This window comes from Sus scrofa, chromosome 13, assembly GCF_054392235.1.
Source record: "Sus scrofa isolate SSC_HxYL_T2T_F1_AM1 chromosome 13, Sscrofa_HxYL_maternal_Yorkshire_Landrace_v2.0, whole genome shotgun sequence".
NCBI lineage: Eukaryota > Metazoa > Chordata > Mammalia > Artiodactyla > Suidae > Sus > Sus scrofa.
Window position 1 is genome coordinate 48,447,618 of NC_139395.1, and position 19,389 is coordinate 48,467,006.

Consider the following 19,389-nt stretch of genomic DNA (forward strand, 5'->3'; position numbering starts at 1 on the left):
GAACTGATTTTATTTGGCTGTAACAATCATTACACAGGCCCACAGTTTGTCTCTTTAGTCTCTGAAGCACTGAAAGCAGAGCTCTGGAAGGTGGTTCACTCTGTTTTATCATTACAAGGAAGAGAAAAGTCCTGCCTATTGTCCTCAAAACTGATCCTGGCTTCTGGGAACATGCCTCAGATGGCAGGGTAGTCACACCACTCACTACCCACAGAAAGATCTCATTAAGAAAACTGAAGGATGAGCCAAGCTTGTCTGAGTAAATGTAGTGCTACCATCAAAAATGCAATGTGAAGAGAAAGGGTAGAGGTGGGTTGTACACACACAGAGTCTCTTAGCCAGTCTATCAAGGTTCCTGCTAACTCAGGAGGGGACCTCTTGGGCTTACTTGAGTATAGGCGGTGAAGAGGCCCATGGCTTCAGACCTCTGGTGGCTGGACCCAGGACTGAACATCTTCATCATTTAAATGCCTCTGGGCTACGGGGAAGAAACCCAAAGGATAGTACATTGTGTTTAAGTAGAACTAGGTGAATTTTTCTTGCTAAATAAATGCTGTGAACAGACTATCTGCATCTATTACAGGGTACTCAGAAATCTTACTATGTCTAGAGGAGTGAACTTTGTTCCTTGACCTTAGAATTATTTTCAGATAGTTTGTGGAAATTCCCAGTAAATTCTTTGGAAAATTTGTGCCTGTTGAACATTTGTTTTAACTGGACTGGGCCAGTTTAATCCCTAAACCCTAAAAGGCCAAGGGAAGGATATATCTCAGAAATCCATAAGGAGGGCTTGCTATGTTCTCAGATGCTTCCAGTGAAGGTCAAATCATGTGCTGTGGCCCTACTTGGGAAGCTTCTGTGGAATGAGCAAAGCAAGTATAAACTAATATCTGTTGCGTTTTGTTGTTCAGGTGAACACAAGATCCACTTTATTCCGGGAATGATTGGTCCTTTTCTGGGTGTGACACTGGTCCCACAGCCAGAAGTGCGAAATATCATGATTCCCATCTTTCATGACATGATGGACTGGGAGCAAAGGAAAAATGGCAACTTCAAACAGGTAAGACAACACTGGGCAACATTAAGGGGGCTCTCCCCTGGAATGAACCCCCTTTTGCCCAGGCATGTGATCCAGATGCTCAGGCTATAGTTCCAGTGAGAATGGACTGTACCTTGGCCATCTTGAGTCCTGTTCAAGGGTTCCGCTAACTTCCTGGCCAGAATTAATTTTGAATTTTCTTCCTGAACTTAGAGGCCAGAAAAGAAACAGAGGAAAGGCATTGGACATCATGTGAAAGGAACTTTCTAATCAAGGAAAGAATGACCAAGACTGTAACCTCCCAGCTTTATTCAGGAGGAAGTTGTGCGAACATTTTATCTTTCCTCTCTGGAGGACTCCTAAGGTGTCTAGGCATTTCTAGGGCTAGACCCCAGACCATATGACTTTTCACAACCTAAAATTTCATGGACCCCTGCACGGATGGGTGGGTCCATAAGATGTAAGCCCTTGGCTTCTGACTGAGTGGCTTCAGGCTGTCCTTCTGTGCAGTTCTTCTGCCACCCTACGATGGAGAAGATGGATCCCATCATTTTATCTATAGCTCCAGGGAATAGAACTAGGTGTCAGTGGTAAAAAAGCCAATTTTAGCTAATAAAAGAAATAATTTGCTAGCAACAAAAACTGTCCTCTGTAAGCTGGCCTGCTTTGGGAGATGGGGAGTTCCTCTTTCCTAGTGCTTCTCAAACAGAAGCTCCCTAGAGGCCTCTAGGGAAAATTTCTATATTGCCTTGGAGACTGTACCAGTTTTCCACTAAGCTTTTCAGTCCTGTGATTCTGGGATGAACCAGTGCTCTTAGAGTGAATGACTATAAGAGTGAGGAAGGGACAAGGCAAACAATAATTTTTTAATTTTTATTTATTTATTTTTAAATTTACAAAGAGTAAAATTCACTTTTTGGGATTTACAGTTGTATAAATTTTGGCAAACATATAAAGTCATGTAACCACTACCATAGTCAAGATTTTTTTTTAATTCCCAAAAATTCCATCTTGCTGCTCCTTTGTAGTCTAACCCTTCCCCTACATTTAACCTATGGCAACCATTGATCTATTCTCCATCACTACACTGTAGGTGTACCTTTTCCAGAATGTCGTGTAAATGGAATCATGTAGACCATAGCCTTTTGAGACTGAAACCTTTCAGTTAGCATAATGCCATTGAGAGCTTCATCCATGTTGTTAAATGTATTAGTTTTTATATTGCTGAGTAGTATTCCATTGCGATTTATTCATTCACCATTTGAAGAATATTTGGATTATATACACCTTTTGGTGATTATGAATAATGCAAATGTTCTTCAAATGGTAAAGTTTATACAGTAAAAACCATATAAACTTTCACTTTTCTTAGATAAATACCTAGGAATAGGATTGTTGAATATGTAATAAATGTATATTTAACTTTATAGGAAGCTATCTTAGAGTTCCTGTTGTGGTGCAGCGGAAATGAATCTGACTAGGAACCATGAAGTTGCAGGTTCGATCCCTGCCTCACTCAGTGGGTTAAGGATCTGGTGTTGCCGTGAGCTGTGGTGTAGGTCTCAGATGTGGCTCAGATCCCGAGTTGCTGTGGCTATGGTGTAGGCTGGCAGCTGTAACTCTGATTAGACCCCTAGCCTGGGAACCTCTGTCTGCTGCAGGTGTGGCCCTAAAAAGCAAAATAAATAAATAAATAAGAAACTATCTAAAACTGTTTTCCAAAGCAACTATGCCATTTTGAAGTCCATACAGCGTATGAAAGTTCCATTTGATCCATATACTCATCAGAATTTGATATTATCTCTCTGTTTATTTTAGCCATTCTAATAGGTATATAGTTGTATATCACTGGGGTTTTAATTTCCACTTCCCTAATGACTAATGATGCTGAACATCTTTTAATGTGCTTATTTACCATCTTTATACCTTTGGTAAAATAAATTTATTCAGAATTTGTGTTCATTTTTATCTTCTTATTAAGTTTTTAGGGTTCTTTATATATTCTGGATATAAGTCCTTTATATATGATTTACTCATATTTTCTCTCCCAGTCTTTAGCTTGTCTTTTTATTTACTAAACAGTTATCTTTCATAGAACAGAAGTTTTTAATTTTCTTTCTTTTTTTTTTAATCTTTTGTCTTTTTAGGCCCAGACCTGTGGCATATGGAGGATCCCAGGCTAGGGGTTGAATCAGAGCTACAGTTGCCAGACTATGCCACAGCCACAGCAACGCCACATCTGAGCCACATGTGAGACCTACACCACAGCTCACAGCAATGCCAGATGCTTTTTTTTTTTTTTTTTTTTTTGTCTTTTTGTCTTTTTGTCTTTTCTATGGCTGCACCCATGGTGTATGAATGTTCCCAGGCTAGGAGTCTAATCAGAGCTATAGCTGCCAGCCTACGCCAGCAGCACAGCATCATGGGATCCGAGACACATCTGCAACCTACACCATAGTGCATGGCAACGCTGGATCCTTAACCCACTGAGCAAGGCCAGGGATCAAACCCACAACCTCATGGTTCCTAGTCAGATTTGTTTCCACTGTGCCACAACGGGAACTCCAGAAGTTTTTAATTTTCATGTGGTCTAATTGATCATTACTTTTCTTATGGGATCATGCTTTGGGGATCATATCTGAGAACTCTTTACCTAATTCAGGACCATAAAATTTTTTCTCCTATGTTTCTTCTAGAAGTTTTAAAATTTTACATTTAGATCAATGATCTATTTTGAGGTAATGTTTGTATAAGTATGGGTCAAGGCTTTTTAATTTTCCTTTTTACATGTGGATGTCCAGCATTGTTTGTTGAAAAGACTATATTCTTTGTCAAAAATCAGTGGACCAGAGTTCCTGTCATGGCTCAGTGGTTAACAAATCCAACTAGGAACTATGAGGTTGCGGGTTCGATCCCTGGCCTTGCTCAGTGGGTTAAGGATCTGGCGTTGCCGCGAGCTGTGGTGTAGGTTGCAGATGCAGCTCAGATCCCTTGTTGCTGTGGCTGTGGCATAGGCCAGCGGCTACAGCTCTGATTAGACCCCTAGCCTGGGAACCTCCATATGCCACAGGAGCTACCCTAGAAAAGGCAAAAAAAAAAAAAAAAAATCAGTGGACCATATGTGTGTTGTTCTCTTCCTGGATTCATTAGTCTTTCCATTGATTTGTGTATCTAATCTTTCACCCATACCACATAGTATTTATTATGATAGCTTTAGAGTCTAAATTAGGTGGTGTGAATCCTTCAACTTTGTTTTTTTCCCCCAGCCACCCTGTGGCATATGGAGTTTCCTGGGGGATTAGATCCCATACACAGTCTTGACCTAAACCGCAGGTGCAGCAGCTCCCCAACTCACTGTGCCACTGTGCCTGGTTGGGGATCTAACCTGCATCCCAGCACTCCCAAGAGACTACTGATCCCATTGTACCACAGTGGAAATTCCTGTTTCGTTTTGTTTTTTTCCAATATTCTTTTGGCGATTCCAATTCCTTTTCTTATAAATCTCACCATTAATATATCAGTATCTATAAAAATTCCTACTGGAATTTTGGTTGTGATTGCATTGTAATCTATAGATCAAACTGAGAAATTTTGATATTTTAGTAGTACCTAATAAATAGTTCTAAAAAAGAAATTAGAAAAAGAAAAGAAATACTTCTACTCCATGAAGACAGTATATCTCTCCATTCATTTAGGATTTCTTTCATTAATGTTTTGTAGTTTCAGCAGACAGATCTTAGTCCTAAAAAAGAAATTAGAAAAAGAAAAGAAATACTTCTACTCCATGAAGACAGTATATCTCTCCATTCATTTAGGATTTCTTTCATTAATGTTTTGTAGTTTCAGCAGACAGATCTTACTCATGCTGTTAGATTTTTATGTATTTCCTGGGTTTTGGTGCTATTATAAATTATTCTGATTTTTAAATTTTAATTTTCAGTTGTTTGTTGCTGTTATGTAAAGATAACAATTGTTTTGCACATTAGCATTGTATTCTGCACCCTTGCTAGATTCACATATTAGTTCTAGAAGCTTTTTTATAAATTCCTTGTGGTTTTATATTTAGATAACCCTATCACCTTCCAAAAGACAGTTTTATTTCTTTCCTTTCTAATCTATAAGCCTCTTATTTCTTTTTCTTGCCTCATTGCAGTGGCTGGGACCTCTGGTCTCATCTTAAATAAGAGGGATGAGAATGGATGTCCTTGCCTTGTTCTTAATCTTGGGGGAAAGCATTTGGTGTTTCACTGAGGTATGATGCTAACTCTGGGTTTTTTATAGATACTCTTTATCTTGGTCAAATAGTATTTAAGATAAGAATCTATTTTTGGAGTGTGCAGCTCTAATGCCTTCAGAACTTTAGGAAATAATAACTTCTAATAAAAAAGGAACCATTGTTTTTCTGTGTTGATACAACATGTGCCTTCTAATTGTGTAAAATGCACAACTGCCTGATGAGAGAACCCAGTTACCAAGAAGTAGATGACATTGCAATGCTGCACCCTGGGTTATCTGAGTCTGCAAAAAATAAATAAATAAATAAAAATACTGGGCTACACTCCATCACAACTTTGAATAAGGAAGACCAGCTTTGTGAAAAACTGAGCTGGAGCTTGTTTGGCTCACATTTCAAGACTCAGCTGATAAGTTGTGTTCTTTCCCCCAGTAAGACTGTCCTGAATAATTAATATTCAGTATGATCTGTAAACTTTGTGGTCCCCAGTTAAAAAAGAAATCCTGCTACTGCTTCCCTTTGGCATTACATATCTTTAAAGAGTGGTCTATTCTTTTCATTCCCACATTTCCACTTCCTACCCTCCTGTCAGTTCAGTCTAATGTACATCATGCACCTACTTTTGTTGAAAGTGCACTCACATAACCTAATCACCAAAACCCAGTGACTTTTTGGTCTGTGTTCTAGTTATGCTTTCCACAGCTTTGGCTCTGTTAACTACTCCTCTACTTCTTATCATCTACTAAAAATTCTTCTAATTGTAAAAACAATATTGGAGTTCCCTTGTAGCGCAGCAGAAACAAAGCTACTAGTATCCATGAGTATGCAGATTTGATCCCTGGCCTCACTCAGTGGGTGGGGGATCTTGTGGTTACTGTGAGCTACGATGTAGTTCGAAGACGTGGCTTGCATCTCGTGTTGCTATGGCTGTGGCCTAGGCTGGTAGCTCTAGCTATTTGACCCCTAGCCTGGGAATTTCCATATGCTGCAGGTGTGACTCTAAAAAACAAAAATAAGTAAAGAAATAAGATGCTTATTTAATATAGAAAATTTTTAATGCAGATAAGCTATAGTGAAAAAAATGTAACTCATAATTGTATTATTAGTAGTAACTTGCAGGGGAGAGGAGCTGGGCACATGTTTTTAGACTTTTTTTCCCCAATGCATTGAGTTTCTTAGGTTAAAAAATGGAATCAGGAGTTCCCGTCGTGGCGCAGTGGTTAACGAATCCGACTAGGAACCATGAGGTTGCGGGTTCGATTCCTGCCCTTGCTCAGTGGGTTAACGATCCGGCGTTGCCGTGAGCTGTGGTGTAGGTTGCAGACGCGGCTCGGATCCTGTGTTGCTGTGGCTCTGGCGTAGGCCGGTGGCTACAGCTCCAATTCGACCCCTAGCCTGGGAACCTCCATATGCCGCAGAAGCGGCCCAAGAAATAGCAACAATAACAACAAAAACAAAAACAAACAAACAAAAAAAATGGAATCATTTTGTATATTGGTTTTTAATCTCCCCTTTTTAGTCGTAGCACCTCATCATCACTATCTCTTCATGTCAGTTAATGCTCCTCTGCATTACAGTGTCCATTTAGAAGCTACATGATATTCCATTGCATGGCTTGAACTGTATTTAATCAGGCTGCTAGTTTTAGAAACTTCACTTCTTTCCAAATATTTACTGTTAATATTGCAAAAAAAAATCCATTTTAAATTATTTTCTTAAGTAAATCTCTCACCTGTAAGTGTTGTATCAAAGAGCAAAAAGCGTATCTAAAGTTTTTATAACACCATTTCTCTCTGACAACCTCTTTTGTATGCAGACTGCTCAGACCCTAGGCCATTCTTTCTGTGTGTGCCCCATCCAAGCCCATGCAGAACTGTGTCATCTGTTGTCCCTGCCCTTTCTACCAGCTGAGGAGATTTTGGAGCCAAAACTAATTCTTGTGTTTTTCTTTCTTAAAACTCATGCTTGAGATATGGTGGGTTCATGGAGATCAAAACTAACATTCACTGAGCACTTCCCAAGAGCTAGGGGACACAGTGACATTGAAGAAGAATGTTAACTACCATCACCATTTCACAAACGAGGAAATTTAGGCTTAGAGAGTAAATCCTTTGTACAGAATTAGGCAGCTGGTATGTCACAGGACAAATGTTTGTTGAAGGAATAACAAGGTATTATTTCAGGAATATTGGTTTTATAGAATAAAATTAACTCTGCAGACCTGAAATTGTCAGTGTTACCAATTATGACATGATGTATTTGAGGAGCTTCACATTTTAACCTAGAGACGTTGATTTTGGATACATTGATCTTCAGTGTCCTCTGTTTTGGATTTCTCCATTTCTCTTAGTAACTTCTTTTTTTTCTTTTTGTCTTTTCTAGGGCTGCACCCATGGCATATGGAGGTTCCCAGCTAGGGTCCTAATTGGAGCTGTAGCCGCTGGCCTACACCACATCGAGCCCCAGTTGCGGCCTACACCACAGCTCACGGCAGTAACGGATTCTTAATCCACTAAGCGAGGCCAGGGATCGAATCCGCAATCTCATGGTTCCTAGTCGGATTCGTTAACCACTGAGCCACGACAGGAACTCCAGTATCTTCTTTTATCAGCACTGCACGGGGGTGAGGAAGTAACGTCCCTAAATCCTTCCATCAACAGCACCTTTGCCTAATACAGAAGTTTAATACTTGAATAGGCATCAGGACAACCTGATACGGGAAAAGAATCTGAAAAATAATGTATATGTGTATGTATAAGTGAACCACCATGTTGTACAGCAGAAATTGACACAACATTGTAAATCAACTAAAATTTAAAAGTTTTTTTAATGAAAATACAAAAAAATTAAAAACCAAAAACAAATTTTGAAAAAATATTAACAAATACTAAGTTAGGATATTAAGACTAAGTCTATTAATGATTAGGCCATATTTTTCAATTCAGTTATCAATAAGTTAATTGTAATTTAAATAAAAAAGAACTGGACAAAAAAAAAAAAAAAAAAAAAAAAGGCGTTCCCGTCGTGGCGCAGTGGTTAACGAATCCGACTAGGAACCATGAGGTTGCGGGTTCGGTCCCTGCCCTTGCTCAGTGGGTTAACGATCCGGCGTTGCCATGAGCTGTGGTGTAGGTTGCAGACGCGGCTCGGATCCTGTGTTGCTGTGGCTCTGGCGTAGGCCGGTGGCTACAGCTCCTATTCAACCCCTAGCCTGGGAACCTCCATATGCCGTGGGAGCGGCCCAAGAAATAGCAACAACAACAACAACAACAACAAAAAGACAAAAGAAAAAAAAAAAAAAAAAAAGAAAAGAACTGGAATCTTCTTAAACCACAGATTAACCCCTGAGTTTTTGATCTATGGAGCCCGAGAATTTTCATTTCTAACAAGATCTCTAGCGACTAGTGCCGCTGGCCCAGGGACCCATTTTGAGAACTTCAGGAAACTGCTGCACCCATATTTGCACAGTTTTACTCTCTGCTGCTCCAGGTCCCCTTCCCAGCTTTGCCTTGTTCTAGAAAGCACAACCTATACCTGTACGTGTGAAGAGAGATTCCCTACCTGACTTTACATGACCCCAGGCAAGTCCCTGCTGGTGCCTTTTCTGCACATAGAGAAAACCAGATGGCCTTGATCCCTAAGGACCCCTGAGGTCAGACTTTGTATTTATTCTGAAATGTATATTCAAGTAGCTGATCATCAGGCCAAACATAAAAGCACAAGAGTCTCCATCCTGACCACAGCATACCATTATAAAAGGGCCATATTTATTCATCCATTCTCATTTTCTGCTGACGGGATTTCAGAAACTATAATTGCTTTCGATGAATTTCCTAATTAAATTATTCTTTTATTGGAGTTCCTGTCATGGCACAGTGGAAACAAATCGACTAGGAACCATGAGGTTGTGGGTTCAATTCTTGGCCCCACCAAATGGGTTAAGGATCCGGCGTTGCCGTGAGCTGTGGTGTAAGGCAGCAGCTGTAACTCTGATTCGACCCCTAGCCTGGAAACCTCCATATGCCATGGGTGTGGCCCTAAAAAGAGAAAAGACAAAAAAAATATATTCTTTTATTACTTTATTACTCTGGTCCTATGTGGAGTGAGAAAGTGCTTTTGTTATAGCATATTAGTAACTGCAGCCATGCCATTTTTTTATTTACATAAAATATCTATACAAATAATACCACAATACCATATTTTAAAGACTAATGAAGGGTTTAAAAGATTTTATCTCACATCACTTACAACTAGTTTCCCACCTCAGAGTAAATGCAATGAGGCCTATTAGAAAAGTAGCTAAGCACTGTTGAACGCCTTGCAGATTAGTGGGGTAGGAATGAATGCAGTATTGCTCCTCATGGTTTAGGAATCCAATAACAAGTGCAGGAGGCCCCAATAATGAGGCAGCAACAGGGGCAACAGTTCCAAGGGCTTTCAGTCCTATGAGGACAAAGAATGGAGGCTTTTGTCCTAAAGGAAATGCATCTCCCTTAGCCCAGACTAATGTCAGACATTACAGTAAGGACCAACCCCCCAGCAAGCTTCTTTTGTGACTGGCTGACTAGAGGGTAAAGTTCTAACCAAATGTATTTTATACATACATATTCTTTTGAATGAACTTTTTTTTTTTTTTAAGAAAGAAAAAAGCTTTCTCTTGGATCCAAAACACTTTTCTCTCCAGGGAATCCTTGTCTTTTCCCCTTAGATTGGGAAAAGAGTATCTGAGATTTGTAAGCTCCAGCTCTTATTTCAGCCGCTAGAGTGGGAGCCCTTCCTGATTTGGGGAGGCAAGGTGCTTTCTTGATGCTACAGATGAGACCCTACCTTCTCTAGGATTTATTTGGTGCAAGGACAAAATATCACCTATCACCATCCTCACCTATCACAGAGGCTGAATTTCCCACCCTTCCTGTGGTTTACAGAATATCTGCTTCCCTCTAGGTGGAGGCCGAGCTGATTGACAAGCTGGACAGCATGGTGTCTGAAGGGAAGGGCGACGAGAGTTACAGGGAGCTCTTCGGCCTGCTGTAAGCTGCTTCAGCCCCAGGCACCCTACGTTGGGGGAGAGGGTGAAGTGGGCTAATGAAGGTTAGGGGAGTATCCTATGCCAGGCAGGCCTCAGAGGGTGGGCATCAGGAGAGACCTGGGTTTTTCCTGGTGGTAGCCGTGCTCGCCTTCTGTCAACAAGAAAGTGGCATCCTGACAGCAGCCTCTCTCGGATTGCCATAGTTGACTGAAGGTATAGAGATGGGTGATAACTCTGAGCCCCTAGGTTTGCTGATAGGAAAGGATCATCATATGTCTTCATAGGATACACTGTATCCAGTTGGGCAAATAGCTGGTGAGGACTTAATGAAGGTTCATTGCTGGCATTTCTGAAGGAAAAAAATAAATCTCTGCCTTGTAAGACTGTACAGTTATCTTGAAACAGTTAGCTTTGTACAGTTAGATTTTCACCTTTTGTAAAGCAGGGTTGTACTGACTGACATCAACAGTCCCAGGTCAACCAGTTGTGGCTTGTGTCTTGAGTTGATGGGGCCAAGAGACCTTACAGGACTTATCACAGGGCTAAATCCAAAGTAGGGACTCAGGAGAACCATGGTCCTCCCAGATAGAGGGTAAAGCTGTGTATTTTATCTTCCTAAAAAGATAAAATTTTAAGACATTTACAACTTTAGAGCCGTTTCTCATCTCACTCATCATTTCTAGCTTTGAGATTTTCTTTTAGTGCCATTTTGAAAATAAGCTTATAACATATTTTCTAAGAATAATACTGTACATTTGCCTAGATTTTTAGGATGTACAAAATGTGTTGATATTTCTTATTTAATCCTCAAAATCACCTGTGAGGTAGGAAAGGCAGATAATATCTGGATGAATAGAAGTGATGAAACTGAGCTCAGAGCTGTGGTAGCATGCCCTCAGCTGCATAGCCAGTAAGAAGCAGCTCTGGGAGTACAGCCCAGATGTTCCAGTTTCCAAAAGGGGAAATCTTTCTGCTATACCCTGCCTACTTTGTTCAATAAAATATGAATTTACTTGAAATTTAAATAATTGTAATTTGTGAAAATGAATCCATTCTTTAGTATTTCTCTTTTAACTGAATATGTTTCTAACTGTGGAAATAAGAGAGAGAAATATCTTCCTAAGCCACTAACAGATGATTTCACTATGGAAGAAAAAGCACAAAAATAACTTGCAGGAGTTCTCCGGTGGCTAAATGGTTAAGGATCTGGTGTTGTCACTGCTGTGGCACAGGTTCAGTCCCTGGTCCAGGAACTCCTGCATGCCACAGGTGTAGCCAAGAACAATAATAATTACTTGCTATTAGTAATTACCTGACCAAATAGTGTTTCATAAACTCTTCTAAATCTTGTCTAAGAAACTGAAAAGCACTGATAACCATGGAGCAGCATTTTCCAGTTTGTACTTTGAGGAAGATGTTTGTAGGTATATGCAGGGAGCTGAGGTGGGGGGAGTTCATCTTGGGCTTACCAGTTTAGAAAACACTCAGTTAAGCAGTTCCCATCATGGCTCAGCAGTAACAAACCTGACTAGTATATATGATGGCGCGGGTTTGATCCCTGGCCTTGCTCAGTGGGTTAAGGATCCGGCATTGCCATGAGTGGCTCAGATCCCGAGTTGCTGTGACTGTGGCATAGGTCAGCAACTACAGCTCCAATTTGACCCCTAGTCTGGGAACATATGTCACAGATGCAGCCCTAAAAGCCCTCAGTTAAGCAAAATTGAATAGGCCTCTGTATTATAGGATTTCTCAAAGCCTTTCATATGCAAAAAGATGTGAAAAATCTCCAAAAGGAGGGTGTAGTGATCAGTGTTTCCATGCTTGCTCGCAGAGTACCTCTTTGTCCTCCAGGACAGCAGAGCTCTGTAGAACACAGTTTGGGAAATGCTAACACAGTGGCTCTATCCACACAACTCAGAGGTGAGAGCCAATGGTCCTGCCTTTCCTCTCTAGTCACATGGGTCACATGGGAAACCCTCACTTTCCCAGAAGGCTCAGCTCAAATGAGATGTGCTGTGTAAGGAAGACAGTTGTCATCATAGCAGTATTAACAGTAGTCAGACTGTAGTGAGTCCCAGTGCTGGACCCCTCACTGACCCTTCCACTCCAGGTGACTTTTATGACCTTAGGGAGCTAGGGACATTATGCAAAGGAATCAAGAGTGAGACCCAGACTTGAGTTCATCACTATAACAAACAGAAAGAGTCCAGGTCATCATCCCCTAGGAGAGATCTGTGGGAAGGCAGAAGATCTCAGAAGCCAGGCTCTTTGGAGAAGTCAGAGGCTGCTCTGAGGTAACAGAAGCATGAGCTGGCAAGTGAGAAAAGGACCTGGGCATTTAGCTCTTGGCTCTGGCACATTTTACATAGGAGTATCCCATGCAATGGAGGTGACTAGATGTAGCTCCTAGAGTCACTCACTGTCCCTCATGCTGGGCCCTAAAGACTGGTTGGAATCTTTCCTTGGTTAACATGAAAAGCTTGGTTAGTATGTTTGCTGAGGATGGTTCTAAGCAGTGATAGAGGTAGCCAGCCAATTGGCAAAGCCAGGTCTATCCCTCAATGGACTCTTACTCAGCTGCTTCTTCAGGACAAATCTCACAGTGTATATACCTAAAGGGTCTGGTGCTTTGAAACCCCTCCCTTAGTTCAGTGGCATCCTTAGGAACTTGTACAGGCGAATGGAAAACTGTTCATTTGTTGCTGCCAGTTCAGTAATTGCTTTGTCTTTGCTTTCTGCTGCATGGAGTAGAACCCAGCTGTTTGGGCCCTACCCCAGGTAAGACTGCAGTGTGGTAAGTCTGCCGTCTCCAGATCCATCACAGGCCCCACAAACTCTGGGATCTCACTCTGGTGCCCAAGGAAGGCTCATGAAATGTGTATTATCTTTGCTTCCACCAATAGCCTGCTGGAGAAGGTTGAACAGGAAACATGGCGTGAAACCGGCATTTCCTTTGTAACCTCAGTTACCCGCCTCATGGAACGCCTTCTTGACTACAGGTATCTTCTCAGGAACCTAACTGACCTCTTCTCTGGTCAGAATGCTCTCCGCAGCAAGAGGATCCCCTGACCTTGAAACTGAGACCATGTGACCATGAGAGGTAGTTCTGTTCTAGTGCTGTGTGCTGTCACCAGTTATTAGGAATCTCCTGAAGGTCAAAGAGAGAGAGGGAGAAACTTTCTCCCAGAGGCAGGCCAGGACTTCCTTAGGCTTACCCCCTGATACGTGGGCACATGTACCCAGGAGACATCCCAGGGACATGTAGCCATCTGGCTTTTTATCCAGAAAGGTCAAGGCTCAGAGGAATGGGCATCGCAGAGGCGAAGAAAAAGCCTATCTCCGAGTGAGGCAGGGAACAACTGTCTTTAGTGCAGAACTTCCTAAGAGCCATATGGCAGATGGGCAAGGAAATACCATCTGGTACAGAAATGTGACCCAGGAGGACTTTCAGTTGTTTTTCCAGGAAATAAAGACCCTGCTTTTCTATGACTCCATTCTTTGTGTAAAGTCTGTTTATTTCTGCCCCTTGGTCCTAGCCATGAGCAGATTAGAGGAGGCAGCCTTTGAGCTCAGAGATCTTTATGATGTGTTCAGTCTGAGAGTTCATGTGAAATCAGTTTTTTCGTGAAAGCCTGCTTTCTCGGTCATATCATGGCTTTTGAATTAGCCTAGAAGTAACAATGATGCTACTACCGTTGTAGCCTTAGTTATTCTCTCAGAAGAGTTCAGGTGGTAGCTTACAGTGCCTTATGAGAGTTTAGAGGAAAGTGCTAAGGAATGAGGAAGAGTGAGAGAGGAAACCCAGCCCCAAGCAGTAGTAGTCTTCTCTGTGCTATAAGTCATGCAAACACCAAAGGGGACCATCTGGGACTCTGACTGGCTGTGTATACAGGAGACTTCTTGCTGGATTCACCAGTCTGGTTCTCTTTCTCTTTCTCTCTCTCTCCCTCTTTCTTTAATTTTTGTTTAGTGACACATATGCGGCATATTGAAGTTCCCAGGCTAGGGGTCAAATTGCCAGCCTACATCACAGCTCACAGCAACGCCACATCCTTAATTCACTGAGCAAGGCCGGGAATCGAACCTGCATCCTCATGGATACTAGTTGCGTTCGTTACTGCTGAGCCATGACAGGAAATCCTGCTTCCCATTCTCTTTCATCTCCTTAGGCTAGGCCTCTGCTCTTTCCCACAGGGGCTTGGTTTTGACCAGTCCCCTCCCTCCATTGGCAAGGATCTGTTCTCAGTGTTCTCATTGTTCTGTGTCTGACAGGCCTGCCATTACCCCTCCTATACCCAGTCCTGCTCAGTGTGAATGCAGCTCAGTCCTGGCTGAAGCAAGCTCTAAATCAAAAAATAAGCTCCAGGAGTTCCCGTTGTGGCGAGTAGTTAACTAAGAACCATGAGGTTGCAAGTTTGATTCCTGACCTCGCTTAGTGGGTTAAGGATCCAGCGTTGCCGTGAGCTGTAGGTATAGGTCGCAGACGCGTCTCGGATCCTGCGTTGCTGTAGCTCTGGCATAGGCCAGCGGCTACAGCTCTGATTAGACCCCTAGCCTGCGAACCTCCATATGCCGTGGGAGCGGCCATAGAAAAGGCAAAAAGACAAAAAAAAAAAAAAAAAAAAAAACCCTCCAAACCCTCTGCTCCTAATTAGAGGGGATTCCAAAATCTATTGCACAGGAAGGAGTCCATAGAGAGAAAAGCCAATGAGATGATGAACATGGCAGCCCTGACGTGGTTGCTGTGGTCATAGGGTCCTGAAGGTAGGTTTCTGGAATGGAGTGTCTTGGCCTCTGTTAAACACTGTCCTGCAAAAATGAAACCTGCCCTTTAAGGAAAGCTCTGTAACTCTCCTTTTGGGGACTTGAGGATTTAATCTTTTAATACTCAAAAATTTTAATCTTTTGAGCTGAAGACATTGGTAGGTGCTACTTAATGCCCTGATATAGCAGCTGGGCTCTACACTCTGCTACCAGAACAAAGAGTCCAGTTGAACAGAAACCTTTGAACCTTAGGAGTGGGCCAAAGCCTAGAGGGTCTCATCTGTGAACCTAGAGGATCACAGTCTCATCTGTAGAAGAGGTTTCTGTTGGAGAGCATACTGGCCTGGAGTTTGGACATACTAATGCGTCAGTGACACTGGAGGTCTTTGTGTTGTCCCAGAGGCACCACTTTATGCCACGGAACATTCATCTGTGCTCTCCCTTTCAGGGATTGCATGAAAGGAGAGGAGACGGAGAATAAGAAGATTGGCTGCACTGTTAACCTGATGGTGAGAGAACATGAGCTCTTCCTCCTGTCCTCTTCGTAGAATGGCTTCTGTCCTGCACTGTGATTGGCTTGTCCTTTCTACAGTACATGGCTACAGCCCAAGGGTTTGAGTCAGGACATCAGCCCTGTTACTGGTATCTTGGAGACCTGCACCTCATCACTTACATTCCCACTTGGGAAAGGAATAAGTGAGCTTCTCTTTGAAAGTTATAGCCTGGCCTCTTGGCAAGGTCCTACCAACCCTGACATTCTCTAACTTCCGGTCTGGCCTGGTACTCTTCCTCTTTCTCACCACTCATGGCTCCTGCTGATCTGCCAGCAAATGTGCCTTCTAGCTGGTCCTTCCTCTGTTTTGGTGCTGGCTGCCTCCACAACCTATTCTCTTCCTCATGTCCAGCACACCCAGGCTTTTGGCCATTAGCCTGGAATTCAGATATGGCCTCCACAGGTACAACCTCTCTCATCTTCATATATATATTTCCTTCCCTCTTACAGAACTTTTACAAATCCGAGATTAACAAAGAAGAGATGTATATCCGCTACATCCATAAGCTTTGTGACATGCATTTGCAGGCTGAAAACTACACAGGTAAGTGGAAAGGTAGAGCCACACCTCCCCATGAGGACAGACTGGGTGAACACTCATAGGCTGGGCCTGCCAGATCTTAGCAGAGGGTTAGACCCATAATGCCCCCTCACCTCATCCTTTCCTTCTGGTACTTTGTAACACGTGGTAGAGACAGCGCAGGCGGAACTTGCACTTGTGCCTTCCTGCGAGATCCTCTGCTTCCTGAGGCTGTTCCACTCTCCTTGCACCCCTTCTGAGGCCTCAAGGGAGAGTATGAATGCTCTGACTTCCTGAAAGGCCAGACAGGGGCCTTTTCATTATACCTACAATTTAATCCACTACTAAGACCTTTTATAAAAGAGCAATCTTTTAAATTTTTTTTTTTTTTTTTTTTTTTTTTTTTTTTTTTTTTGCTTTTTAGGACCATACCCATGGCATATGGATGTTCCAAGGCTAGGGGTCGAATGGGAGCTGCAGCTGCCTGCCTACACCACAGCTATCTGATGGCAATGCTGGATCCTCAGCCCACTGAGCAAGGCCAGGAATCGAACCCACAACCTCATGATTACTAGTAGGATTCATTTTCACTGCGCCACAACAGGAACTCCAAAAGAACAAATTTAATAGCATTTCAGCATATTGATCACACTCTGTGAGATGCCATCTTTCCTGACCACAGAGCTTGGCAAGAATTAAATCTGAAATGATTCCAACAAGCCTTTGAGAGGACAGTGAAGTGATAGACTTTGAAAAATTCCATGTATTAGTAAAGGATTTTACTAAACTCCTAGAGAAGTGAGCCATGATCAAGAAGCTAGGTCAGGAATTTGGACAGGAGAGGAAGAGCCTTCCCTCTGGTGGCCTCAGATTAACATCAGAAAAAGAATATTGAGAGGGAAAAAGATTTCACATGATTTCTAAGTTTCAAAGGGAGGCCTTGAGGGCCTCATGGGCTTGTCCCTAGAGAGCAGGGGCTTCCCAGCTCCAGTGCAGAGGCATGTGTATCCCTGGGCAGGAGGGTCTGGTGGCCAGGGCATAGTCAGAGAGGCAGAGATAAGGAGGAGCTTGGGAAGTGGCTGCAGGCAAATAAGCCTGGCTAAAATTGGAAGTAGGTCACAAAATAATTAGCAAAGAGATTCTTTGTAGTCATGGGGAACAGATTTGAATAGGGCCTTGAAGGCCAGGCAGAAGCTAGAACTAATTAGCTTGCTAGTAAGAGCTGCCCACTAAAAATAAGCAGATAGAACATCAAAGAGCAGACCGTGTGATGAGGACCCTAGCAGCAGCATAATTCAGTGTGATTCACTCCCTGGGATTCAGGAAGCCCCAGCATTTAGCTGCGGTCGGTTTATAAGCCCTCTCTAACAACTATGGGAGGTGTCACCAGGCCTCTGCCCTGGGCCCAACATCAACTTTAAGTTCTTCCAGGAATGAAGCTCATCACACAGTTATCCCCATGTACTTTCCTCCTCTCTAGCCCTTTTAGAAATGCTTGAGATGAGGAGAAAGGCCATGCTGAAGTCAGAAAATGGAGCCGAAGGCATTGAGTCTGCCTTTGGAAGGGCTGAGAAAAGCCTTGGTCAGTGCTCACCCCTCACAGCCAGTTCTGAGACAGTTGGACAAAAAAAGTCAACTGAGCAAAAAAGAACCCAAGAACTCTCTCTGACATGTCAGTGTGTCCCAGAGCAGAGTAGCCTGTGCACAGGCTCTCAGGTAGTTGAACCATACTTTATCGAGAGCCCAGAGCAAGTGACCAGGCTGAGAGACAGAGGGATCTACTAGTATCTTTGGTTCCTCCATGCTGTGGCCAAGGGCTCTTGGCTGGATGGATAGCCCCTCTATCTATCAGCGGATAGCTCAGCTTTGATATCCAGCATCCCTGACCTGGGCTGCACATACCTTGCCCTGGCATGCTGCTTAGCCTGCTCCCTGGTACCTGGCTTCCCCTGGACCCCGAAGGAAAGCCCCGGACCTCCACATTGCCTGTCCCCACAGAGGCTGCATTCACTCTGCTTCTCTACTGTGAGCTGCTGCAGTGGGAGGAACGGCCGCTACGGGAATTCCTTCACTACCCATCCCAAACAGAGTGGCAGCGGAAAGAGGGACTGTGCCGCAAGATCATCCACTACTTCAACAAAGGCAAGGTAGGTGGTATTAGGCAAGGCTTTGAGCCCTTCATCTTCTGCTGTAATATGTGGCATCTTAACACTGTAGGGATAGCAACTGCTGCAGAGAGTGGTAAGGGGGTGGATGCCCATGTGTGTGCATTAGATCTGGGGGCAGCATGATTTTCTCAGGGGAAAAAAATGACAAGTTAATTCTTTAGCTTGGAAGCCTATTCCAGATTGGGGGTGTTAAGAGACAACCCCACACACCAGCTTTGTACATCTATAAATGCTAAAGCTCCTACAGCAAGGGCTTCTGGGCCCCCTGCTTGTACTTATTAGATTTGCTTACATTATTGTAGCTTTCTAATCTATCATAGAAAATGTGAGCTTTAAAAATGAATGGATTTTAACCACAGCCAAAGGAGGCCTAGATGGCCTCTTATGGGTACATGTTCTTGTTGTGGGCTTCCCTTTCTCACAGTGTAGTCTGGGCTCCTCTCATTGCAGTTATTCTTTATCAAACTTGATTCTGTGGGACTAGCAGGCGTTGTCAGCACTGGTTCAGACTTACTTAGGGCTTCCCAGCCTTCTACTCCCGTCTTGGGAGAGCTCCTTGTAGGACTCTTTGACTACCTCTTCTTGGGTGTGGCCCATACACTGGAAAGGCTGAGGTTGTATAATTTGTTGAAGCTGTTCTCTCATCACTCAGCCTTGAGCGTGTCTTAAAAAGCTGAAATAGGATCATTCAGGAACAGCAGTGGCTGTACCTGGGACTTGAATGGAAATTGATTTATATATATATATATAAATATATATGTTTTTATTTACATTATGACAATTATTTGAAAAATTAAATAAAAATAGACATGCTGTGGAGTCTTTTTGAACATTCTCAACTTTGTGATTTAGGCACCTCCTGGGTATAAGTACCAGCAACTTTGGGCACCACTGGCCTCCATCACAGCCCTGGCAAGAGATTCTTCCAAGCCGTGGGTGGCCACTGTCCCACTTCCTGAGTGACTGCAGTTGCCAAGCAGCCTTTGGAAACACACAGATCCCCTTTGATTCTACACTTGCTGACTGTCTTCCCATGTCCATGCTCTATACCCTCACCACCTTTTTGTCCTTCCTTATGCCAT

At 42.9% G+C, this 19,389-nt stretch overlaps 1 protein-coding gene across 32 annotated transcripts in view; it reads left to right on the forward strand.

Annotated features, from left to right (window-relative positions):
* Window positions 1–19,389, forward strand: part of DOCK3 (dedicator of cytokinesis 3) — a 507,677-nt gene that overhangs the window by 451,973 nt on the left and 36,315 nt on the right. For 16 of the 32 annotated variants that reach the window (XM_021068832.2, XM_021068840.2, XM_084988414.1 and 13 more), the window contains 7 exons: window positions 912–1,060; window positions 10,218–10,303; window positions 13,054–13,080; window positions 13,206–13,301; window positions 15,515–15,575; window positions 16,070–16,163; window positions 18,138–18,286. In XM_021068832.2, the coding sequence (XP_020924491.2) occupies window positions 912–1,060; window positions 10,218–10,303; window positions 13,054–13,080; window positions 13,206–13,301; window positions 15,515–15,575; window positions 16,070–16,163; window positions 18,138–18,286 (662 nt within the window). The remainder of the gene's footprint in view (window positions 1–911; window positions 1,061–10,217; window positions 10,304–13,053; window positions 13,081–13,205; window positions 13,302–15,514; window positions 15,576–16,069; window positions 16,164–18,137; window positions 18,287–19,389) is intronic. The other 16 variants (XM_021068836.2, XM_084988416.1, XM_084988428.1 and 13 more) reach the window with 1 other exon arrangement.